This window comes from Tympanuchus pallidicinctus, unplaced genomic scaffold (genome assembly GCF_026119805.1).
Source record: "Tympanuchus pallidicinctus isolate F22 unplaced genomic scaffold, pur_lepc_1.0 scaffold33, whole genome shotgun sequence".
NCBI lineage: Eukaryota > Metazoa > Chordata > Aves > Galliformes > Phasianidae > Tympanuchus > Tympanuchus pallidicinctus.
The window spans coordinates 873,922-898,197 of record NW_026294751.1 but is presented as its reverse complement, the minus strand read 5'-3'; the positions used below and the strand labels follow the sequence as shown (position 1 = coordinate 898,197).

At 59.5% G+C, this 24,276-nt stretch overlaps 2 protein-coding genes across 3 annotated transcripts; one reads left to right on the top strand and one right to left on the bottom strand.

Moving 5' to 3' along the window:
- Nucleotides 1-671: 671 nt before the first annotated feature.
- On the bottom strand, nucleotides 672-10,777 carry COL9A2 (collagen type IX alpha 2 chain). 2 transcript variants are annotated; one of them, XM_052698651.1, is made up of 32 exons: nucleotides 10,346-10,776; nucleotides 8,500-8,574; nucleotides 7,913-7,948; nucleotides 7,758-7,820; nucleotides 7,547-7,600; nucleotides 7,436-7,471; nucleotides 7,301-7,324; nucleotides 7,134-7,187; nucleotides 6,817-6,870; nucleotides 6,664-6,711; nucleotides 6,357-6,413; nucleotides 6,076-6,129; nucleotides 5,729-5,782; nucleotides 5,064-5,117; nucleotides 4,918-4,971; nucleotides 4,793-4,846; nucleotides 4,624-4,677; nucleotides 4,451-4,504; nucleotides 4,323-4,376; nucleotides 4,178-4,222; nucleotides 4,014-4,067; nucleotides 3,690-3,743; nucleotides 3,569-3,622; nucleotides 3,374-3,445; nucleotides 3,122-3,157; nucleotides 2,732-2,776; nucleotides 2,550-2,582; nucleotides 2,297-2,443; nucleotides 1,821-1,875; nucleotides 1,529-1,717; nucleotides 1,357-1,434; nucleotides 672-1,069 (listed from the first exon to the last, which is right to left on the bottom strand). In XM_052698651.1, exons 1-32 carry the CDS (start codon nucleotides 10,412-10,414, stop codon nucleotides 864-866), a joined length of 2,070 nt encoding a protein of 689 aa, XP_052554611.1. In that variant the 5' UTR covers nucleotides 10,415-10,776; the 3' UTR covers nucleotides 672-863. The 2 variants fall into 2 exon arrangements, with proteins under 2 accessions (XP_052554611.1, XP_052554612.1); XM_052698652.1 differs by lacking the exon at nucleotides 1,529-1,717 and having other exon boundaries at nucleotides 10,346-10,777.
- A 1,102-nt stretch (nucleotides 10,778-11,879) lies between these two features.
- SMAP2 (small ArfGAP2) lies at nucleotides 11,880-24,101 on the top strand. The gene is made up of 10 exons (XM_052698657.1): nucleotides 11,880-12,051; nucleotides 18,852-18,985; nucleotides 19,539-19,624; nucleotides 20,086-20,164; nucleotides 20,538-20,624; nucleotides 21,041-21,122; nucleotides 21,245-21,345; nucleotides 21,453-21,618; nucleotides 21,855-22,177; nucleotides 23,018-24,101. The coding sequence occupies exons 1-10, from the start codon at nucleotides 11,949-11,951 to the stop codon at nucleotides 23,141-23,143; spliced, it is 1,287 nt and encodes a 428-aa protein (XP_052554617.1). The 5' UTR covers nucleotides 11,880-11,948; the 3' UTR covers nucleotides 23,144-24,101.
- Nucleotides 24,102-24,276: the final 175 nt, after the last annotated feature.

Below are 24,276 nucleotides of genomic sequence, written 5' to 3'. Positions count from 1 at the left end.
GGAAAAAAGAGCAAGAGATCAGGCAGCTGCTTCCTCGGTGCTGTAATTAAAGCCTAATCTTAATCTCCCAGGGCTGGCCTTGCCAGCTCATGAGGCCGCAGAGCTGGGAGCAGCTGCCTGGGGAGCGCAGCCATGGGTCAGAGCTGATGGGGCTGATGTTCCCCATCCCTGTCCCATTGCTTCTGTGCACACCCAGCTGCATGGCAGCACAGAACCTGCAGCAAAGCAACGTCTGCGGATGCTCTGAGCACGGCGTGCAGCCCTGCAAGCAGCATCTCCCAGCTGCAGCACCTCCATCCTGCAGCAACAGGGCACTCATCTGCAGCAACAGGAGTCTGACCCCTCATTAATGGGTCACAGATCCATCCTGCTGCTGGGTCTGGGGTGCCTGAGCCACCGTTGGGATTGGTGGGAGAGAGGAGGAACCTCAAAGAACTGAAGCGGGTTCCGTTGGGTAACGATCCATCTCAGCTTTATTGTCTGCGTTGGTTTCGTTTGTAAAGAGCTGGTGATTTCCGCGGTGTGGTTCATAAAAACAAATCCTATTTTACAAAGATTTACATCTGCGCGAGCGCCCAGCAGCCAACAAAGCGCCGGCGCATCTTAAATAGTCCAACCACCGTTTTGTTGTCATTTCAAAAAGAAAATTAAAATAAAACAGGAGAGGGAAATCAGCGACAGCCCCTCCGGCCCCAAAAGGACGGAGCTCCGCCAGAGGGGTTGGATCAGAGCCGCTTTATTTCTGTGGGACGGGGAGGGGATGGAGGTCCCTCTGTCCTACCCCACGCCGCTGTGCCCCGGGTCCCTCCTGTGTGTCGTGGAGGTGCCTTCCCATGGGTTTGCAGTGTTTGCTGGCTGTGTGGTCAGTACAGCGGCCCTTTGACGGCGCCTGGCTCCGTCAGCCGGGCCGAGGCGTAGGCAGAAGCCCCCAGGCAGGCAGCTGGATCACAGAAACCCGGCAGCCCTGCAGGGCCGGGGGACCCAGGGCGCCCAGCATCTCCTGGGACGCCAGGTGGGCCCCGCTCCCCATCCTTGCCATCCAGCGCGTGGCCAGGGATGCCGGGGAGACCTGGAAGGGATGCGGGGAGCTGTGAGCAGTTGGCCCTGGGGATGCTCTGCTCTGACTGCCAGAGGTACTGGGGGGCAGGGAGTGAATTTCCAGCTGTGCACAAGTGGCACCACGGGGTGGGAAGAGAGGTGCAGGGTGAACCTGGTTGGGTTGGCCAGGATAGAGCAGAAGTGCCGTCCATTGCGTGGGGACGGGGCGTGATGGCCATCAAGGGCAGAGCAATGGATGGGAGAGAAGTGCAGCGAATGGGGAAGGGGGGCGATGGTCAGCACCCACTGGGGGTTTACCTGGGATCCCTGGCGGACCCGGCATCCCCGGGTGCCCACGGCCGGTGTCTCCCCGCTCACCCTTCTCCCCGCGCTTCCCTGCAGGGAACGAAACAGAGAGAGAAGGGTTCACGAGAGCCTCCAGAGGAGCCTTTGCTTTTTGCCCCGAAGGACAGATGCCCACACTGCTCACCTTTGGGTCCGATGTTGCCGATCTGCCCGGCGGCACCCAGGAGGCCAGGAACGCCTCGAGCTCCCATGGGTCCGTGGGGGCCTTGCTCCCCAGGTGGCCCCGGAGGCCCTGGGGGTCCAGGGGGGCCCATGGCACCGACTCCCCCCAGGGCGGCTCTCTTGGCGCTGACGGCCACCTCCGCCAGCTGCTCTGTAGGGCAGAGAGGGGCCGGTGTGGGACGGGATGGGGCAGCACGGCCAGTGGGGTCCCACACACCGGGTGCTCGTGCAGTGGGTGCTGGTCAGCCCCTCACCTTGCATCATCTTCAGCACCACGTCGATGATGTGCTGGTCACCGGCATCCCGTCCCTGAGGGCAACAAGAGGAGGGATCGCACCTTCCTCCCCTGGGAGGGCTCCTCCCAGGGCTCCTCCTGGCTCAGTCCCAGCCCAGAGCACATCCCTGCACCCGTGCCATTCCCCACCCTTCTTTTCTCTTTATTCCAGGCACAGGAGCTCAGGTCAGTTTGCGACCTGCTCAGTTTTCTGCAGCCCCGTTTTGCAACCCTAACATCAGGCTCGCATGGAAAATTCCCAGTCCCCAGCAGGACACGGGGAAGCACTTTTGAGCTCAACCTGCTGCTTTACTCAGCAAGGAAAAGAGCTGCTGCCTTCCACACCGGTGGGGTCCCACATCCAGCTCAACCCCCCCAGTCGGTCAGCTAAGGAGCGAGGTGCAATGCATGTGGGTCACCACGGATGGATGCTGTGTTGGGATTGTTGGTACTCACTGCAAGGCCGCGCTGCCCCGGCATCCCTGGCACACCACGCTCCCCCAGCAGCCCCCGTGGGCCGGGGGGACCTGGGTAGCCCCTCACACCGGGTGAGCCCGCGTCCCCAGAGGGCCCAGGGAAGCCGAGCTCACCCTGAATGCCTTGCTGTAGGGAAAGGAGAGAGGTGTCGGGGGGTGAGCTCATGTAGGGGGTCCAAGGGAGGGTCCTGCAGTGGGGTTTGGGGACACGCTGCCAGCCCCTCGTCTCTCACCTGTCCCTTTGGTCCTGGCTCACCCGATTCACCCTGGGGATGGAGGACACGAGAAAGGTGATGGGGAGGCAGAAGAAATGAGGCTGTGCCGCGGGGGGAGGCAGCTGTGCCTCTTCCCAGATGGTGGGGTGCAGTGCAGCGGTGCCCAGCCCCAGGAGCACAGCCCTACTGCAGGGCCCTACCTTCTCACCCTTCACCCCTGCGAGGCCGTGGACACCGGGGTCACCCTAGAGAAAAGAAGACAGGAGCAGTGAGATTGCTGCCTGCACCCTGCTGTGTTTCAGCTGCTGCTCCTCTATGCAACAACTCTGGGTGCCTGGGCAGGGGGTGCCCATGGGGCTGGCAAGTTGCATCTGTTGCCCCTTGGTCCCCCATCAGGTCCTTGCAGCAGGAGAGGGAATACATGGGGACAAAGTCATCCTGCAGCTCCAACCCCAGCCTGGGCGCTGCAGGGTGTTGTTGAGGGAGTAAGGGTGCAACGGGTGTCAGCCCCCCCAGGGTGGGTGCTGAACACAGGGGTCAGTCCTTGCCCAGCATGCAGCTCCCCATCCCCAGCATGCAGGGATACTCACAATGCTGCCTTTGGGGCCAGTCTTCCCTGGGGAGCCCTGGAGAAAAGGGAAGAAGGGGTCAGCCAGCCACAGGCACGTCTGATGTGCATCAAAACCTCAGCTCACAACTCCCCATAGACCCCCACCCTGACCCCCTCTGCACTGCCATCCAAGGCCACCCCCTACAGCAGCTGCTGCATTGCCCACGTCTGCAGGGATATGCCAGAACCCCAAGGAGGTGGCTGCTCCTCTGCCTCCCGCAGCAGTTCTCACCTTGTCTCCTTTGACTCCTGGCAAGCCTTGGGGTCCTGGGATCCCTGGGGGGCCCTGTTCACCTTTGGGCCCCTGGAAATCAAAGTAGCGAATGGGAAGAGCCCATAGGAACACCCTCAAAAAGGTCCCCAAATCTCCGAGTCAGGGCAGCTCCTGCCCCTTCCCGGGGCACAGAGGGTCTCCCTGCACACTCACCGCTCTGCCCTGCTCACCGGGGGCTCCAACGGGGCCACGTTCCCCCCGGTCACCCTGGGGAGGAAGCGCAGTCAGGGCAGTGCCCAGCATGGCTGCAGCCCCCCCTGTGCCCCCTACTCACCTTCAGCCCCGGGACGCCCTGCGGTCCCTGCTCGCCCCGGGGGCCGGGTTCACCCTAAGGGGGAAAACATCCCAAGCAGTGTTAATGGTGCTGGGGAAGGAGCTGCCTCCAGATGGCCGTGTGCCCCCCCAACCCTTCATCCTTCCTGGGGATGCTGCAGAGGGGCACGTGGCCAGGGTGGCACGCAGGGAGGGGTGGATGCTGGCTGCAGAGCATGGGGAGGTTTGAGCGTTGCAGCGGTGATGCTGCAGACGGAGCTGCATCCCGTGGGTGATGGAGGAGTTTGTGGCAGCAAAATGTGGGGGGGGAAGGTGCTGCACTCACCATCAGCCCCGGGGCTCCAGTGATGCCTTGCTGCCCCCGAGCTCCCACCTCACCCTGTGAATGGAGACGCAGGCACTCAGGGACAGGTCCTTGTGCCCCACAGGGATGTGGTATGGATGTGGGGGTTGGAGGGGCCAAGGCTGAGGGCTCAGCCCCACACCCACCTTGTCCCCTGGGCCACCTTTACTTCCTGGCTGGCCCGGCAAGCCCTGCAGGAACAGAGCTGGGTCAGACCCCACGCGTGGTGCAGGAGGCAGCCCCCTGCCCTGGGGTCACTTCTGCAGTGGGGCTCTTTGCCCTCATACTCACAGCTTGTCCACGATGTCCCGGGGGCCCCGGGCGGCCAGGCTGTCCTGCAGTGCCCTGCATGGAAAAAGTGCAGGTCAGAAGAACAGAGAAAGGCACAGGAAGGAGAACATTGCACGTCAGTTCCTCACCTTCACACCCGGGATGCCCGGCGTGCCGTCCTTGCCATCAATGCCAGGCAGACCCTGCGGAAGGGGAAAGCAGTCAGGGCTGACACCTCCAAGGGCAGCCAGGAGCTGTGCATGCTGCTCTGAGGGAGGGCAGAGGCTGCTCCCCACGCTGGGCTCGGGCAGGATGTACTCACATTCTCCCCTTTGGGGCCAATGTCTCCCTGGGGGCCCCTGATGCCGCGGCCGCCCTGCAGCAGGAGGGACAAGAGGGCTTTATTCAGTGCTCCAGCGCACGGCATGGAGCACGGAGAGGGCGGCAGCACCCAGGTGGCTGCCGGGGGTAAAGGGCTGTGGGTCTCCTACCAGCTCTCCCTTCTCGCCTGGCTCCCCTGGAGGTCCCTTAGGGCCTTCCCTGCCCTGCAGGAGAGAAACATGGCTGAGCAGGGGCACACGGGGACACCTGCCTGGGACAGCCTGGGGACACTCACCGGCCTCCCAGCCGCGCCAATGGTCCCCACCATCCCCTTGTAGCCAGTAGGACCCTGCAAAGAGAACGGGGGGGTGATTCCTCCTATCCCAGCCCCGTCAGAGGGACCCCATTTGGGGGTGCCCCCCGTGTCCCACCAGCACTTACCGTCTCGCCTTTGGGTCCTGCCATCCCTGGATACCCCCGCTGGCCCTGCGGCCCCTGAGGAAGGAAGCAGAGCCACTGAGCTTGGGGACCGACCTGGCAGCGCCCAGGGGGAGGGGAGGGGGGTGCCCACAATTAAAGCAAAAGCTGACACTGCAAATCAGCCACTTTTGCCACCGCCAAGCGTCCAGCTCCTGATCCCAGCAGGCCCCTTTCCAGCTGTCGGTTCAATAACAGCAACAGCCCCAGACCGGCACTGCTTCCCCCACCGAGGGCTTCTGCCCCTTCCCGCCCCCGTCGGGCTCAGCCCGGTAATTGCTCTGCATCTTCAAAGCGTTCGGTGATCTCACACAGCTTAATCCCCACAGCCCAGCAGGGAGCCGGGCTCCACGGCTCCATCCGTGACACCGGGGGCTCAGCGGGGGCCGGGGGTTTATCCGGCTCGGAGAGTCAGCCTTCAACCACGCGGTGCCACCGCCGAGGTCCCCCCGGGCTGTGCTTTGTGACCCCCCCCACGGTGGCATGGAGAAGAACACGGAGCGGATGATGGTTTTGCCCCGGTCCCAGTGAGCAGGGAGGACAGGTCAGCATCGTGCCCCCCATATTTGCGGCCATGCACAACCCCAGCATTCGGGGATGAGAGCAGCAAAGAGACATAAATACGTTACTGGAGGGCCTGGGACACCTTGCTCTCCGGAGACACCGACGTCACCCTTGGGGCCCTGGGGAACAGAGAGGTGAGCAGCAGGCGTGGGATTGGGGATGGGATGGAGATGGGGACGGGAACAGGGATGGTGAAAGGAATAGCAATAGGGATGGGGCCGCGTTCCTGGGGGAGCACAGAGCTTCATCCTCCACAGGAAAACCTCCGCCCGCTCTTCTCCTCCCAGCCCTGATCTTCTTTCCCTCCAACTGACCTCTTTCCTGCCTTCCCCCTTTTTCTCCCCAGCACCCCCACCCTCAGCCCCAGCTCCCCAAGCCACCCCACTGTCCCAGCAGGGCTGACCCCACTCACCTGTTTGCCCTGCTGGCCAGGCTCCCCCAAGGCACCGGGCCGACCTCTGTGTCCCTAAGAGCGAGAAAGAAGGGGTGAGAACACACAGCACAGCATCGCTGTGCCACATCCCTCAGTGCCAGCTGGCAGCACCCCACAGCCAGCCCCACATGCACGCATCCCCCCAACACTGGGCAGCAATCTGGAGCTGCTTCCAACTGGAGAAGATCCCTTCTCCCATCTCCCGCAGTGATGCAAGGGACAGAAGCACAGAATGTCGGGGGGCAGGAGAGCATCCTCACCTTCAGTCCCTGCAGTCCCTGGGGGCCCTTGGGACCTGGTGGGCAGTTGGTTGGGCACTGGTGGGGAAGAACAAGCGTGGAATGAGTTGGGGAAGGATGCAGGCATGCAGAAAAGCCATGCCCACTGTGTGAAGGACAAGCTGATGTCAGTAGCATCCAGGCTGGGCTAAATGGGAACCTACCATTGTGTTTTGGGATCCTGCTCCCCCAACCCCATTTACCAAATTACAGAGGTCACTGCATTTGAGCTGGCTCTCCCAGCTGCCCCTAAAGCCTGACAGAGGGGCAAGGGAATGGCTGCTCTCACCAAGAAATCTGCGCTTCCCTCCACTCCTTGGATGTGTCCTGGGGGGCCCTGTGGGGAAGGAGCCCATCAGCATCCACGGTGCTGATACACAGGGTGTAACTGTGGCTCCTGCACCAGCAGAGAGGTTGGGGCTCCCTCTGGGCAGATACTCACGGGTTTTCCTGGGGGACCTGGGGGGCCCCGTGGGCCATCGGGTCCAGGATCGCCCTAAGAGAAAACAACCCCAAAGAGGGGGGATTTAGGAGCTGCCAGAGCTGGCACGAAGAGGGGCAACGAGGCACAGGGTCACCCTGGGAATGGAGGCATCCCCCAGCCATGGGATGGGGGGCAGCAGGAAGGGACCCTGCTGCAGTAGCACGGCCCCCCCGTGCTGTAGGGATGCCCACACACACGGTGGGGTTTCCCCTGTTGATCCAGGAGCCTGTGAGAGGCAGATGCCGGGCTGGGAGCGCTCCCTCCTGCCCCCTCACCTTGGGTCCTGGCACTCCGATCTCCCCGGGCAGTCCGACCTGGCCTGGCAGCCCCTTACAGAGAGGTGAAACATTGAGTGAGGGAGAGGGGCTGAGCCCCAAGCCCCCCATTTGGGGGTGCACAGATCCGAGCTGAGGCGGCGTGCCCCATCCCCACAGGCACTTACAGGTGGTCCTGGCAGCGAGGGGCCCTGCAACGAGGAGAGAGACACAGTGAGCCCCCAGGCTGCAGCCCCCCAAACCTGCCAGCATCACTGCTGCGAGCAGGGCGATGCCGTGCCACCACCAAGGCAGATACTCACCGGGAGCCCCGGCGGCCCCGGCAGTCCGGGTTGACCCTGAGGGACAGAAGGGGCAGTCAGAGGTGAAACACAGCAGGGGAGGGGGGGGGGGGTGGCCATCCCCACACTCACCTTCACTCCTGCCCCCCCCGTGGGCCCTGGCTCCCCTTTGGCTCCTGTAAGACCCTGCAAGAGGAGAGAGCAGGGGGTCGGTGTGTGCTGTGCCCACCTCCTCCAGCCCCGAGTGCTTCTTCGGCCACTGAATTATCACTGCTTCCATCAGGAGGGGCCGAGGGGGGGCTCCTCTTTGTGCCTATGGCTCACCACAAAGGCTGGTACTCACGTCTAAGCCTGGCTTCCCTGGGGGCCCATCCGGACCCGGGGCTCCGGGCTCCCCTTTGGCACCCTTTAAAAGAGAAGAGTTGGGTGGGGGGGAATTAAAAGGAGCTCCTCCCAAAGAGGGGAAACATCGGGCAGCGCAGAAGGACGCGTACTCACCGGGGAGCCGGGGGCTCCGGGAGAGCCTTTGTCACCCTGTGGGGAGGGAGGAAGGTTATAAATGGGGACCATCACCCTGCCAGTGCTCAGGATGAGGAGAGCGAGCTCTGGTGCTACAGGACGGAGTATAAACGGCACCAGAGAAACGCTTGGGGCTGGAGAGGAGCCTGGGGCACGGCAGGCAGGCAGGCACTCAGCTAGATTGCACATCCCTCTGTTCAGGCTCTGTCCCCACTCAGCACAGCCCTTGGCCACACCAGTGCTCCGCAGGCACCCAGCGGGGGTCCTGCTGCCCCCCAGGATCCACGCCTGCAGCACCGAGCATCCCGCACCACCTGAGCACCACGCGCTGCCGCTCTGTCCCCACCAAGTCCTCCAGGCCCCTCGTCCCCAACTGTTCTGAGGGTCCCCGACCCCGCGCCCACCGCTGCCACACGCAAAGCCTGGGACGCCCTGCAGGGGCCGCGCTCCTCTCTCCGGAGCAGCGCAGGGCAGGAACCACGCGGCATCGCACCTCCGCCCCACACAATGTCCCCTTTGTGCTTCGGCATCCCCTCCCGGCTGCTTCCCCGCCGCCACGCACTCACATCAATGCCATCCGCTCCCGGCACTCCTGGCGGACCTGGGGGCCCTCGTGGGCCGGGCTCTCCTGGTGGCCCCCGCTATGGGGAGAGAGGGAGGGGATGGGGGTCAGGAGGGAGCAGCCAGACCCCAGGAGATGCTCGGGGTCAGGGTACATTGCGGGGAACGTAGCTCTGGAGCACTGGGACAAAGCGGGCACCCCAAGAGAGCATCCCTGAGTGCCCTCAGCGAATGTATGAATAGAGAAACATGGCAATTTGGGGCACTGCCCCCCACCCGTGGCACAACCACCCCCACCCATTGCTGGGGAATCCGGCCCCTATTTGAAGTGGGAGCTCAGCAGGGAGAGGGCAGCACTTGTAGGGTTCCCCTCCAGCCATTTGGGGTGCAGTGGCATTTCCAGAAGCACGGCTGGGCTGCAGTGCCCCATTTCTAGGTGGGCCGTGCTGGCACGCTGCCGGGCCGCATGCAGGACTGCGGTGTCGTGCTGCTGCTTCACACAAAAGCACCATTCAGGAGCTGCTGGGGGAGCCCCCGCTCCGCCTGCCTTCCTCCAGCTCTGAGGTTTTTACAGGAGCCACTTTGCAAAGAAATCTCTGTTATCAGAACAGGGCGTCGCGGGGAACAGGAGCTGCTGCCCCCGGAGCTGCGCTGTTCCTGGCAGTGGGGGGTTGGCAGCCGCAGCCCAGCCGCCTGCAAGGCTTCTTCATTTTTGAATGTGATGTCTGAGGATGGGAGGTTTTGGAGGTCGGTTCACTGAACACCTCAGTTCACCCCACAGTCCGGGCTGGGAGCGAGCGTGTGCCCCCCCATGCCCCACAAATGGCAGCACAGCGCAGCCCCTCAAAACGTTATCAGTAAGTTCCATCTGGTTCCAAATGTCCCCTTATTCCAAGGGCTCCCACATCCCCCGTCCCCCCAGCGCAGACCCCAGGAGCACCGTGGGGCTCTTCTGGCAGACCCCTCCCACACACACACAGCCCATGGGGACACTTCTGTGCCACAAATCTGATGTGGGTCACCGTGGGGCAGTGAGAGCCCTTCTCTGCTCAGCGCAGTGCAGCCAAGGGAAACAATCCCAGCGCTTCTCTCCAATTCATGCTTTGGGTAAGTTTGCCCCCCAGCCCCCCTGAGCAGCCCCCATGGAAGGGCTGAGCCCCCACAGCCCGGCTCTGCAGAGCGTCCCAGCAAAGCAAAGCAAATCCTCTTTTACCCAGGTGATGGGAAGCAAAGGTCCTTAGGCTGCAGGGAGGGGGGGGAACGTGGAGAAATCCCCCCCTTCTGCTCCAATGGGAAGATGGAAAGGTTGGCTAACAAGTCCCAAAGCCAGAGATGCAACCCCAAAGCTGGAGCCCCGAAGTCAGAGCTGCGCTTCCAAAATCTGAGCCCCAAAGTTGGAGCTGTGCTCCCAAAGTCGGAGCTCCAAAATCACAGCTACGATCCCAAAGTTTGGAGCCCTGAAGTTGGAGCTGCAATCTCAAAATGTGAGTGCCAAAGTTGGAGCCCCAGAATTGGAGCTATGGTTCCAAAGTCAGAGCTGTAATCCCACAGTTGGAGCCCCAGAGTCAAAACTGTGTAGCTCCCAAAGTGGGAGGTGTGAATTCAGAGCTGCAATCCCAATGATGGAGTCCCAAAATCAGAGCTGGGACCCCAAAGTCTGAGCCCCACTGCCAGCCCCATCCCAATCCCCATCCCACGGACCGGAGGAGTTTTGGGTGCAGAGATGGGAGCGGCGCTGGGGGCCCCAGGGGGACGGGAGGGGGGTCGCAGGGGGCAGCCAGCTGGCAGACTGGAGCTCCCAGGGGTAAATCAGCACCGGGGGGCATCGGGACCCCCACCCGCAGCACTCACGAGCTGAGCCAGGCAGAGGCAGGCGGCGTGCAGGAGCAGCAGGCAGAGCGCGGGGCCGCGGTGAGCCATGGCCGGGAGCGGGGCTGCGAGCGACGGAGTGCGGAGGGACCGGAGGGAGGAGGAGGAGGAGGAGGAAGGGGCTGATTAATATGGAGCAGCGGGGGACGAGGGCAGGCGCTGGCTGCCACCCCCCCGCAGGTGAGCGTGCTGCTATTTTGGGGCCGGGTGACACAAAGGGGCTTTGATGGGAGCGAGGGGCTGCGAGATGGGAACGGTGGGGATGCAGGTGGGGGCTGTCGGACCGCTACTGCACTGCGAGGTCCTGCGCAGGGCTCAGCCTCCAGCAGATCCCAGCACGGAACCCGGGGAGGTTAGGAGGCACTGGGAGGGGGGAGTTGAGGACCCCGCCGGGTCCCACCCCACGGCCGCCCCCCCGGCCCCGCTGCCTCCCGGAGGTGAGCGGATGATTCATCGCCGCCGCATCTCCTCCTCCTCACGGAGCGCTCGGCAGCGAGAGCCGCCGGAGGCTGATTCACCGCTGGGGGGGGGGTCGGGGCCGGCAGCAGCCCCCGGAGCAGCGGGGCTTGGAGGAAACGGGCGCTGGATCCGTCTCCGTTTGCGCCCCAAACTCTGGCGTTTCCGAACCCGAACCCTGGTTCCGAGGCACCCGCACTGGGACTCATTCACAAAGCCGAGGGGACATCTCCGCTCGCGACCGCGGCACATTGAGGGGAGGAGGGACGGGTTGAAATTGCCTCTGTGGGACACGAGGGGCATTTCGGAAGCACTGTGCAACTCCGGATGACTCCACACTGACACACGGTGTTCATCCCTCCATACAGCCCCCCCTCCATGCAGCCCCCCCTCCATACAGCCCCCCCTCCATGCAGCCCCCCCTCCATGCAGCCCCCCCTCCATACAGCCCCCCTCCATACAGCCCCCCCTCCATGCAGCCCCCCCTCCATACAGCCCCCCTCCATGCAGCCCCCCCTCCATGCAGCCCCCCCTCCATGCAGCCCCCCCTCCATGCAGCCCCCCTCCATACAGCCCCCCCTCCATACAGCCCCCCCTCCATACAGCCCCCCCTCCATGCAGCCCCCAGACACTTTGCACCCCACGCACCCCCAGCCGACCGCTCCCGAGCTCCTCTGCACCCCTCCGGACCCCCAGACCTCCTGCACCCCCAGCACCGTCCCCAGCCACCCAGCCCCCCCAACAAGCACCCCCTACGCAACCCCCAACCAACCCCCCCGACCCATCGCAGCCCCCCACGCACTCCCCACACCTCCTCCACCCCCAGCAGCTCCCAAAATCCCAACCGCCCCCCCATCGCTGCACCCCCACAAATCCGCCGCGCGATGCTCCCAGCGCACCACGTGACTGCCCATTCATGCCTCCCCCGCCACCGCCCCGCCATTGGCTCTGACGCACTTCAGCGAATCAACGAGAGTGACGTCACGAGGGGCGGTCTTAAGGCTCCTCCGCCGCCTCCTATTGGCTTTTCTCCTCGTCGCCCCGCCCACAACGCCGACCGGAAGCAGGAAGCGGCGGGTGCCCGGGACGGCGGCGCCGTGACCCGCGGGCGGGCAGCGGCGGCCGCGCCATGACGGGGAAATCGGTGCGCGATGTGGAGCGGTACCAGGCGGTGCTGGGCGGCCTGCTGAGCGAGGAGGAGAACAAGTACTGCGCCGACTGCCAGGCCAAAGGTAACGGCATCGACGGCTGCGCCGCACCGGGCCGTGCGGTGCTGCCGGGCGGCGGGGATCGGGGCGTCGTGAGGGGGTGAAGGGAGCGGGGAGGGGAGAAGCAAAAGAGAAAAGGAGGGATGATTTATGAAGAGAGCAGCGCCCCAGGAATAGAAGAGAAAAAGAGGAGGAGGAAAAAAAGGAGGGAAGAAGGAAAAAGGAAAAATCCTTTTCTCTTCCCCCCCCAACGCACACCAAAAAAATCCCTAAAGCGAAGCATTGCAGCCCGCAGGGGCAGCTGGGCTGGGCTGGGCTGGGCGGTGGGAGCTGCTCTGCTCCCTGCTGTGCAGCGCTTTGCTTCCTGAAAGGGTTAAAGCGATGCCGACTGGAAATCCCACTGACTGAGCGGCTCGAAGGGTTTGGGGCTTTGCGGGCTCCTTACGGGCTGTAAGGAGCTGGAGGTTGTGTGTCTGCTTGCTGCAGTGTCCTCTAACAGCTGCAGAGCCCTGCTGGAAGGTGAGCCGGCGGCCCTTCTGCTTCCCATCAGGCTCTGTGTGCTGCCTGGAGAGAACCCCAGAACTCGGTGTCCCCGCAGCACTGGGCTCTGCTGGGCTTTGCCAGCCCCACACCTGGCTGTGCTGCTCCGTATGGGTTGGAGGTGGGAGTGCTGGCAGCAAGCAGCCTGCCCCTTGCTGTGTGTCCTTATCTCTTGGCTCCCATGCTGGCCCAAGGGCACACACAGCTCTTATCATGGCTTGTGAGGCATGAGGCAACGCACACAGTGTGGGAACAGATCCTCTTATCAACTCCTGTCCGGCTTTGGTACGGTGATGCAGCCTCTCCTGGTGTGCAGGGTATCACTCACTAAACATTACCACCAAAGCTGGGAGCTGCTGTGGCTGGGAAAGCACCTGGGACCTGCCAGGGGAAATGGGCTGCTGTTGCACTGGGGCCTTCCCAGCAGGGTTGTTCCCCAATGCCCTGGTGCTCTGTGCGCTCTGTGCTCTGCTGCTGCTCCCCGCTTTGTCACTGGGACTTCTGCTTGAGCCTCACTGCAGGGAAGGCAGGACAGGAGCCCTGCATCTCGCTCAGTGCCTGGGGAAGCACTTACTGTGAGCCCTGGCTGTGCTGCTGTGCTGAGCTTCCTGCATCTCGTAGTGATTTGCTGCCTGATCTGAGCGTTTCAGAGCTCGCATGACACACAGCAGAGCCTGCTCAGATGCCACCCACACTTCCATTATGCATGTTCCCAATGACCTAACTTCTTGCTGGGTTTCATTACTGTATTTTTTTCCTACCTCTATACAGAGAGCTATATATGTAGATGTTTCAATACCCACGGTGCCATAACTGCACGTACCCCCACAGACCTTCCCTGTGTTGCTGTTTGAGTTTGGCTCCCAGGAGCATCCCTATGGGCTCCTCAGAGCTGCCCGTGTGTGAGTTGTTGGAGGTGAAATAAAGGCAAGGAAAGTGGGAAATGAGCACAGGGAGGTTCTGCTTCTGCAGCAACAAACAGTGTGGTGTGGTTAGAGGCTCTTGTTTTGGAGGAAGTGGGGCCAGGTGCGTAGTGTGCTGCTTCCTCTTTGCATTGCAAAGCTCCTGTTGGTGCTGACTATGGGAACAGAGGATGATCTGAGCAGAATCAGGCAGGTGTGTTTTCATGTGCTGCTCTGAGCACTCTCAGGATCCCTGCAGCCCTGATCAGAAGCGTGGAGTCTTGGCACAGCCTGGCTGAGTGTCTGCCTTAAAGCTGGAGGGGCTGAGTTACCATCATCCCCATAACTCGAAGGCCTTTGCTGCCCTGTGATGCTTGAGCGTAAAGCCTTACGAGAGGAGCAAGCCTTTGGAGGGTGGGATCCCTTCTGTTGGCACATTGATACGGAGCCTCCTGAGGGCTTTGAGCCATGTGTGTGAGATGAACGTGAGGGTGAGCCTGGGGCTGGGCAGTGATGTGGCTGCAGGAGGGATGTGGTGCAATCCAGAGATGGGATGTGACTCAGGTCACATCCTGAGTGCCTTGCAGTAACCAGGAACTGCCTTGTGTTGGGTAACACTTGGGTGAGCCGGGTTCTTCTCTGTGTTTCTGACTCTGAATCTGTGTGCTGGTCCTGTACAACACTGAGCTAAAGCTGTTTGATTCTCTCCCTCTCCCAAACCGTTCCTCTCTGCTCTCCTCTCCCTCTCACACCTGGGATGGTCGGTTCCTGCACAGGCAGCCCCAGAGAGGGATGCTCACCCGGCCATGCAGGCTGCCCTGCCATGCCAGCTCTGTCTGTTGCCCTTTCAGCCTCCCCTTCTCTTAGGGGAGCTGTGGTGCTGTGCCCAGCTCGCCCTCTCCTCATAACTGCAGTGGTTTGATGGATCTGTGGCCAAACACAGCCTGAACCCTGATCTGATGGTTTGGGTTGTTGTACCTGGAGGAGGGATGGGACTTTGAGGCCCACAAGGAGGTGGTCAAATATGGGATGGGAATGGAAGCTGTGGGGGAAAACGGGAAGAGCAGGATGAGGAGCTGTGATGGGACCATCGGGGAGCTGGGACCTCCAGCAAAGGGCAGCTGGGTCAGTGAGTGTGAACATAAAACACGTTGCAGATACCCAGCAAGTCCTGCTGTGACTCAGGTCCTCCATCAGCAGACTATTGAATCACACATGTTCTCTTCTGATGGCTTTAGCAGAGGAGCACCTTGAAACAAACTGTGATGGGAGAGCAGAGCTGCGGGTGGTGATGAGTTCTGTTCACCTGCAACGGGCTTCAGAAAGCCAGGCTGTGATTGGTTTGTGATTAGGAAAGAGCTCCTGGAAGTTCTCTGTTAGGAGGCACGCAGAGCTGAGTCACAAAGATAATCCTCTGAGCGAGGGCATCTTAGCAATCCGTGTCTATTTTCATGCTGCTGTTCTCTACCAGCTGGGTCTGTGGTGAGTGGCTGTGTAGCAACGGGTGTAAATCGGAGGTCCAAAAATGCCATGTGATTGGTTTTTTTTTTTCCCATCATAGCTGCAACTTTGGAAGTTTGTTCCTATAGTAACTGCCAGCTGAGTTATGTAAGGCCTTCAGGAGCCTCTGCAGCTTTAAGGTGATTTGCCTTTCAGTATACAAGTAGGTTATCAAAACCAGCTCGAGTCGAGAATAGCTTTGGTCTCCTCCAGGTTGGCCCAGAGCAGCGATCGCTGCGTGCGTCCCAAGAAATGTGGGGCAGAGGAGATGGAGCTTTGTGAGCAGCTGCCCTGGAACTCCACCTGCAGAGCTGCCTTCACCCGTGCTGCCTTTGGGCCATCGCAGCTCTGTTGTCAGCACGCAGTCCCATCCTGGCTCTGTTCTGCCCCCTTGTTAGGAATATTTCATCCTTTTTGGGGACTGAGAGCAAGGAGCAGCTTCTTATAGCTCCAGATAAACCAGAGCTCAGCTCCATCCTCAGGCTCGGCTGCCATCGGTGCTGGTTACAGTTGTCTTGCGTGGATTGGTGAGGCTGTTGCTTTCAAAGCACGTCCTGAAGGGACAAACGTTGCTGCCCCAAAGCAGCAGGAAGGACCTGCAGCTCACAGACCTGTAAGCACTGCAGCTGTCTGTCCAGCAGAGCCAGACGAACGCCCAGCAGTGTCAGTGGCTGCCTGCCATAACCAAGGGATCCTGACACTGAGGTTAACTGTGCTGTCCTCTTGCAAGCAGAACTCGCCTTGTTTTCCCCCTAAATAAGTGCTGAGCTGCAGAACAGACATCTGCACTCGAGAGCAGAGGAAGCTGTTTTGCAATGCAGCTTTTTGTCATCGCTTTTCTATGAACAGAATGAATTTCAGTAAGTTGCCAAGCAATCTCCTTCCAGAATGAGGAAGGCACGGGTGGAAGGAAGCTGCCGGGTGCTTGGCTGTTCCCCCCTTTGGTTCCAAGTTGGAGTGACACCCAAGTGCTGCAGAAAGCTCACAGGGAAGGACGTCTCTGTGCTGGGTCTCCCTTCTGTGAGGAGCATTTCCCCATCCCTGCATCCAGCACACTGCACTGGTTGCTGGGCTCGGGGGCTGCAGCAGCACCTTTCCAGCTCCAGCTGGGCTCCTCTGCACTTCTGCGCTGCCCCAGGCAGGGACCTGCAGGTCAGACATTGCTTTGCATTGCACTGGGAAGATTTCACCAGGCTCTGGGTAGCCCTGTGCTCTCCTTCCTGCCTGTCAAAGCATCTATTTTTCCTCGACCCCCCCCGCCCCTCTTAGCAGAGCGGTGGCTTTGCAGCCAATTTCTGTTTTATTTTTAAATGCCTTCTGCAGGGTTATTAGTGGAGAAAACTTGCAGGAGCAGCTGGAGCCAAAATGGAATGCCTGAGTAAAGGGCGAGCTGCGAATCCCTGCAGATTCCTGGGTTCAAGTCACTTGAGGCTGTGAACTTCCAGCAAGGGGCTGTGTGAAGCAGAATGGCCAGGCTGAGCTTGGGCTTAAGGGGACCTGGGCGCCTTGGCAGCAGGGCTGGTCGAGGGGTTGGTCCTGCAGGCATTGCTGGTGTGGGCAGCTCGCTGTGCAGCCTTTGTTTGGACGTGCTGGATGTAAAGCAGGCCGTGCAGTTGGCTGCTGGGGGCACTGCCTGCATAGCAGAGCTTCGCACACAGAGCTGTGTTTCAGCCCTGTGCAACAGAGCTGCAGCCCAGCAGGGCAGGGCTGTACCCAGAGGGGTTCCCATCTCACACAGCTGCTGTGCTGGAGGCGGCTGAGCTCTAGGCTGATTTGTAGCCTGTTTAACTCAAAATTGCCCTTTCTTTTTTTTTTTTTCTTTAATCCTTTGTTCACCTGCAGATGGTTTTCCTGCTCCAGGAAGGATTTGTGGTGTTGGAGGCACTGCACGAGGCATGAGCTGATTGCTCAGAGCTGAACAAGCGATGCCCAGCGCTGCTTGGTGCCATGGGACTCGCTTTGCTTCCATGGATGCTAAAATTAGATGTGATACTGAAACAGAAGGGCTGCAGCATCAAGCTGGCCTACCTGCTGCTGGCTGGCAGTGCAGAGAACTTAGCTTTGCATACAGAAAGCGAGTTTCATTTGGGACTGAAGCTCTAAAGCCATCTGAGAGCTGCGAGGGTGCCTGCCCAAAGGGAACTGCCCTTACAGCAGTCAGTGTGTTCATGCAGGGCTGCTTTGGTGGTCGAAGCCAAGTGTGTGCACTGAGCTCTGCTGCCCTCTGCTCTCAGTGGGCGCCGTGGGGCCCAGAGGCTGCAGGAGGAGGCAGCAGTGCCAGGAGCCCCAGCTCCACTGCAGTCCTCAGCTGCATTTTGTGCAGGTTTGATGCTGCAGCACGCGACTGAAGTTGCTTCTCTAAATGCTTTCAGCTGCGGCCTTGTGTGCATCAGCCACGTTGAAAATAGGATGTGAAACTGGGGTTGGTGGCTGAACTGAGCTCTGCCCTCACACGGCTGCTCCCCCAACGTGGGATTTCCAGACTGGGTTGCTTCGTTGTGGCCTTGAAAGGGGAAACGGGAGGCCTGTTGGCATCTGCACGGCCTGCACCCTGCCCTGGGGTGCTGAGAATGGCATGAAGGGTGGGATGGCAGGGCAGCCTGCTCCTCTGGGGGTTTGCCACAGCGTCAAGGCTGGGTAGGTGGGCTGAGGGGGTTTATAGGGCTGCGTAACCAGGCTGAAGACACAACCAGCCCCATTCCCAGGCACGGCACTCGTGTCTGAGCCCTGCATGGCCACAGCATCACTGGGTGATGGTGAGCACAGCCCCAGCTCTCAGGGCTGCCCACCTTCCTGCTGGCCCTCAGGGTGGCCCCACCACCCCCAAACTGCTGCAGCTGCAGCCCAGCACTCAGCCCTGGCTGCTCCAGGTCCTGCACTGCAACCAGCAGCACAGAGCGCACCGGGTGGGAGGTGGCCCATGTGATGGAGCTGAGCTGATTACTGCAGCCCTGATGGGGTATCTAGCTGACTATTAATCCTTTTAGCCCTATGAAAGCTAAATATATCTACAGTTAAATCTAACCTTGAATCTCGTGCTTAATCCTAATGCCAGGCCCTCACATCGTGGTGCTCAGGAGCAGTGAAGATGAGCTGGGAGCTTTTCTGGGCAGGGCAGTGACTTTGCTCAGCCCCATCCAACCCGTGCCCACCCAGAGCTGGGTGGCTGTGAAATGCAGTGCTGCTTTTTTAGGGTTTTGAAAAGCCACTTCCTCCTCCCCTTCCCTCCTTGCACCGCAGCATCACTTGCTTTGAGGCAGAGTCCCCCCTTTGCAGCAATGCCTGTAGCTCCTACAGAGGGGTGTGGATGGTTTGTGCTGGTCAGTGCAAAAGCAAGGAGACACGTGGAGCAGTGCTGGCTGGTTCCTGAGCAGGTGGGGGAGGTTGGGGGGCTCTTTGCCTCCCACCACATCTGCTCTGGTTACAGCTATGGGGCTGGGTGCTGTTCTCCTTCCTCAGCCGCGCCATCCCGGGTGTTGAACACTGTGTGCTGCTTTTTCAGAGCAGCTGTGAGTATTCTGGAGCCCATCCTCAGTATTCTGGAGCCCTCACCATCAGTGGGTGGGCAGGTTTCTGTTGCTGGAGCAGAAGCCCACTGTGCCACTGTGGGTTAAGCAGAAGGAGGTTGGGATTTGTAGGCTCAGGGTGATGGGATGTCTGCTTTATTACCTCTTCCTCTTTGAACTTCTCTTGTGCAGAGCTGTTATAATGCAAGAGGGAGTCAATAAAATACTACTTCTATCAATAAGAACAGGGAGGTGGTCTCTCAGCACTCTGAACTTGTCCGGTTTGAAGCTCTGCCCTGGGTTCTTCAGTCCTGGTTGGTTGGGTGCAGTTTCTCAGCCACTTGGCTGCGTGCTGTGAACACACATCTCTTCACAGGGCCACGATGGGCATCCTGGAACATCGGCATCTTCATCTGCATTCGTTGTGCTGGCATCCACAGGAACCTGGGCGTCCACATATCCAGGGTGAAGTCTGTCAACCTGGACCAGTGGACGCAGGAACAAATACAGGTGAGGCAGGCGGGTCGCCGTGTTGGTGGTGCTGTGAGCTGGGAAGAAGCAATAGAGTCTTCAGAGAGAGCAAGGAGATGGGAAGGGGATCGAGTTATCAGGCCTGGTTCGGTTGGAAGAGGAAATGTCCTAACGGCAGCCTCAGCAAACACCAGAGAGCGCAGACAAACACTGCCAGCTTCTGTCCATCTGCCAAAGGCAGCTGCTGTCGATAGCTGCTGCCCATCTCTTTTCCTCGAGGTTTCTAGAGGACAAATCCTGAACTTTGCATGTGAGCTCGGTTGCTGAGGTGCTGTTTATTTTGCCTTAGCATTGAGAGTGCGATGCAGCACTCAGGGCTGGCCGGCTCTGCAGGGTCAGAGTGCTGCAGGGGGGTTCCCAGCCTGGAGGCTGCAGCAAAAGCCTGAAGAGGGGCTGCTGTGTGCAGAGCAGACTTGAGAAGCCTGCGTGCGCCTTCTGGCTGCCACGGGTGGATTCTCACTTGGCAGCCAGCAGTGCTGATGTACGAGCTTCCATGTCTGCAAAACTATGTCAGGATTCTTTTGAATTGCAGTGCATGCAGGAGATGGGGAACGGAAAAGCAAATCGTCTTTACGAAGCCTTCCTGCCCGAGAACTTCAGGCGACCTCAGACGGATCAGCATCCTTTCTTTGCTGCTGGGGGGGTTGTCCAGCTCGTCCCATTGCTGCCCTCCCTGCCTGGGAGGCTCTGCTTCTCATGTCTGGGCATCAGCTGTGGGCAGAAGCTCCTGGATTGCACGGAGAGGATCCATCTGTGACCGCTGTGTCTTGCACTGATGGCATGTGTGCTCTTGAGCAATGGTCAAAGTAAATATGTATCGAAGGAGAAATAGTAGGAAGTGTCCTTTTCCTTATTTGATGTACCTGTTACAGCACTGTCGTGCTTGGAGTAGCCCAGAGGTGCAAAATTGAGTAGCTAAAGTAGTTGGAACTATGACTATATTATTTTAAGTTGCTGCTGGAAATGCTCGTTAGGCAGTCATTAGTTTAGTTACAGCCTGTACCTTGTATCCGCGTGTCAAACAGCGCGATGCACATCTTCCATTCCTGAGCTGTTTGTCTTTAACAAGCTGCTCGCAGAGCTGTGGAAGGCTTCATTCGTGATAAGTACGAGAAGAAGAAATACCTGGACCGGAGCATCGACATCAACGCGTTCAGGGTGAGTCCCTCAGCACCTGTGGGCATGAAGCTAAGTGTGGGTTTGTCTCGTGAGTAAGAGGTGAGTGCATGAAAATAGGTCTGCGTGTTTCCTGTGTCAGTGACTGATGTCCTCTGCGAGGCCAGCCGGGTTCAGTCGGTGTGCAGAGGAGCAGTGAAGGAACCTCTGAAGGTCGTTTGTGCAACTCTGTGCTGAGAGCAGAACTGATTTCAGGTGTTGGTCTGTGCTGCTGCCTTGGTGGCTCATCAGGAGTCTGAAAAGTGGGCGCAAGATGGGGGCCCTTTAGGTTAACAGCAGCCAATACAGCCTGGTCCCTATTTTCACCGTGTGGTGGTGTGAGCTTTGACCCTCACATCAGAGTTTTCCTCTACAGAAAGAAAAGGATGACAAATGGAAAAAGAGTAACGAGCCAGTATCAGAAAGAAAGCTGGAACCTATCATCTTTGAGAAGGTGAAGATGGTAAGCCTATGGCCACGGGTCGCTTGTAGGCTGCTCTCACACAGAGCAGAGGCAATGCAGCTTCATATGGAAGCATTTTTTCAGGTCTCAGTCATAGCAGTGGATGCTTTGAGTCACACTAATGGCAGTAGCTTGTTTTCCACCACTCAGGCAGATACTGAACAGATGTGCTCTGCTTTGCAGCACAGGGCAGATTGGAATCCAGCTATTGCCTGCTTGGCTTTCAGGCTCAGGCTGTTATTTCTCTCTGGTTTAGAGCGTGCATATTCGTATTGATATAATGGGACAAAAAACTTGGTAATGCTTGCTCTGTCTAGTGGGGGGTAGGGATGTTCAAGGGTTTAATCTCATTAAAGCCTCCTGTGTATCAGAGCTAAAAGATGACTTGAGCCAGACTTCTGCTGTTCTTTCCCCAGCCTCAGAAGAAAGAAGAAACACAGCAATCTAGGAAAAGTTCTCCCAAATCCACTGAGCCCATCATAGACTTGCTAGGACTTGGTAAGAGGCCCCCAGCCTGGCTGTGCTCACTGCAGTGACCCCCGGTGCAGTGCTTGGTCTCCTGAATTCCGTCAACTTCTAGTGGTTCCCTTCCCTGTCTGTCACCTCCTTGTCTCTCCCAGATGCTCCTGTGCCGAGCGCCCTCACCAACGGCCGGCCCTGCAGCCTGGAGAAGGACCTGGATCTCTTTGCATCAGTGGGATTGAACTCTGACTCCAGGAAGGTAAGCAGGGAGCGTCAGTGCTTGCCAAAGGGGGGGTGCAGGAGCAGGGGAGCCATCTGTTGTCCCCTGTGCTGGATGCTGCTGCACCTGTGCTGCGTCCCTCTCAGGTCTCCGGCTCTATGCCTACATCTGGAAGCGCCGGTTCTGTTCCTGAAAACCTGAATCTCTTCCCCGAGCCAGGAGGCAAAGGGGAGGAAGCGGGCAAGAAGCAGCTCTCTAAAGACTCCATCCTCTCCCTGTACGGCTCTCAGACACCTCAGCTGCCTGCGCAAGGTAACGGGTCTCAGAATAGAGCAGCGCTGATGCTGGGTGGGTGGGCCGCCCTGATGGCTGTCAGGCAGAGCTGTGGGAGGGTGGCTGGTGCTCGAGGGCTGCTGAGGAGCACGATGAGCTGCTCAGCCTGGACTCGCAGCCGAGCGAGCGTTGCAGTCGGATTTGAAGGTCGGCATTCCCACCCTGGCAGCCAACACAGCCCTCCTTCCCTTCGTCGCTTCCCTGCCTGTTTTCAGGAGCGATGTTCATGGCCCCGGCTCAGATGGCGTATCCTGCGGCGGCGTACACGGGCTTCCCGGGAGTCCCCCCCTCCAGCAGCGTGATGGGAGGCATGATGGCCCCGTCGGTGGGTGTGATGGCCCAGCCTGGGGCTGCGGGGATGGTGACCCCCATGGCCATCCCTGCTGGATACGTGGGCAACGTGCAGGCAGCTGTCATCGGTGTCCCCAACGGGATGATGGCTGCGCAGCAGGCCGGTTACGTCGCTGGCATGGCGGCGGTCCCCCAGCCTGTCTACGGCGTGCAGCCAGCACAGCAGCTCCAGTGGAACATCGCTCAGGTGAGGGGTGGCTCCTGCTGACCCGAGGGTGGACGGAGGAGGAGCGTGGTTGAATCCGACCTGTGACTGCTGTGCTCTGGGGCAGTGAGGCACAGTGGCACTGCTGCCATGCAGGGGTCACAAAGCAGTAATGCGTTCAGGGCTCGCGGGGTGGAGAACAAAAAATCAGCGTCGCATCAGCTGGCATTGAAATTTCTCAGCTCCATAGGTGGGCAGGCGCCTGAGGAGGTATCAGCTCCAAGGTGATATCCTCATGCATCCAGGTGGGAAAGCAGCAGCTCAGGGCTTCGTGGAGAGGTCCAAGAAGAGGTGGAAGCGCCTGGCTGCTCGGAATGGCGAGCTGTAGGCAGAGAGCTGCAGTGTCCTCTGTCCAAGCCAGAACTTCACATGACCTGGGTGCTGTGTGTCCGTCCAGCAGCGTCAGTCTGCACTGAGCTGAAGGCTGGGGGCTCATGGGCTGGTTTGAGGAATAGCAGGAGGTGCTGCTGAGAGACAGAGGGGAGCGCAGCTGGCTCTGCTGGCTGCTGATTCATGCTGTGTGCTGCTGCTGAAAGGTCAGATAACGGCACACTGTGATTCTGCAATGGCACAGCTTCTGTAATAAGATGAAAAAGTCGCGTGCTTGAGAATGAGGAGAGTCTGCTTCTGTAGGTCTAACTGCTGGGCTGGTGATAGTGGAGCCCAGCCTTCGGGGTAGCTTTCAGTGAAGCTGTGCTGTCTCGTTTAAGCCTCTGTTTGCTGTAACTCTTTACGAAGTCTTGCTGAAGGCTGATGTGCTGGGAGGCATGCATGCGGGCTGGCACCTTCGGCCTGGTGACTTCTCTCTCCTCCCCTTTGCAGATGACCCAGCAGATGGCTGGGATGAACTTCTATGGAGCCAACGGTGTGATGGGATACGGACAGTCCATGGGTGGAGGAGGTGCCCAGGGCAGCAATCAGTCCCTCAGCACTCAGCTGTGGAAATGATCCCGCGCGTTGTGACCATTTTTGCCTTCTGTTCTGTTTTTCAAAACTGCTCCATGAGACATTCAGGGTTTTTCTTTCAGGCTGGCTGCCCGGCCCCAGCCTCTTTCCATAACTGAGACCCACCTCTGCCTCGTCACTGTCAGACACGGTGCGACCTCGGTGACCAGAACATGAGCTCCCCTCTATTTAGCACAGTCAATGCACACTTTGGGGTGGACCCCCTCCTTGCACAAACCTCCACTAACGCTTCTGGGTAGCACGAAACGTCCTGGGATCTTAGCAGAGGTGTGACCGAGGAACGGGGCGACCTGTCCTCCTTACTGCCCGCGACTTCAGGCCTCTTAAGAACCACTCAAAGCTCCAGTATTTGTCGGGGTTTCGGTTGGCAGAGGGTGGGATCCGTGTTTGGTGCTGAGGCGCTGGATTTTAGCCCAAGCCCAGGGGCAAGCAAGCCTTGCTACCTCTTCCTCGAGCGGAGTTTGGAGCTGTGCTTGGCTCGCCAACCCTCGTTGGAACCAAAGGCATTCAGAGACCCCCTCCCTCCCCCCGTGAGCAAGCAGGATTCTCGCGCAGTGTGGGGGCAAGCTGTCAGAATGTGAAACTTGCACTTCGGAGTGGCTTTTCTGTCTGATCTGTGGTATTGATGTATTTAACTTTTAACTAACGGAGAGTTAACTTATCCAGGGCTGAGAGCCCGCTGCGAGTTTTCTTACACTTTTAAACGACATCCTAATTTATACTTTTTTCATATTTTGTTTTGTTCCCCTGTATTCCCGGTACCCATCCCTGCTAGCTTCAGCCATTTTAATCCAGGCACAAGAGTGGGTGGATCAGATTTCTTTTCTCATCTTCGGTAGAACACCACAGCTTCAACTCGTCAGCAAGGAGCCCGAGCTGTGCGGGCTGCGCCTCCCTGTCTGTATGTGAATTCCCCAATAAAACATTGCGGTGAAACCTCCCTGCCCTGCCTGTTCCTACAGCAGCGCTGCGGTGGATGCAGGCGGCCTCTGTGCCCTGGGAGCAGGGCTGTGAGCAGGGCTGCGTCCCGGCACTGGGCACGGAGGAGTGCTGGGAGCCGGGGGGGGCTGAGCAGGGTGAGTTCAGGTCAGTTGACAGCTTTGTACACAACAGAA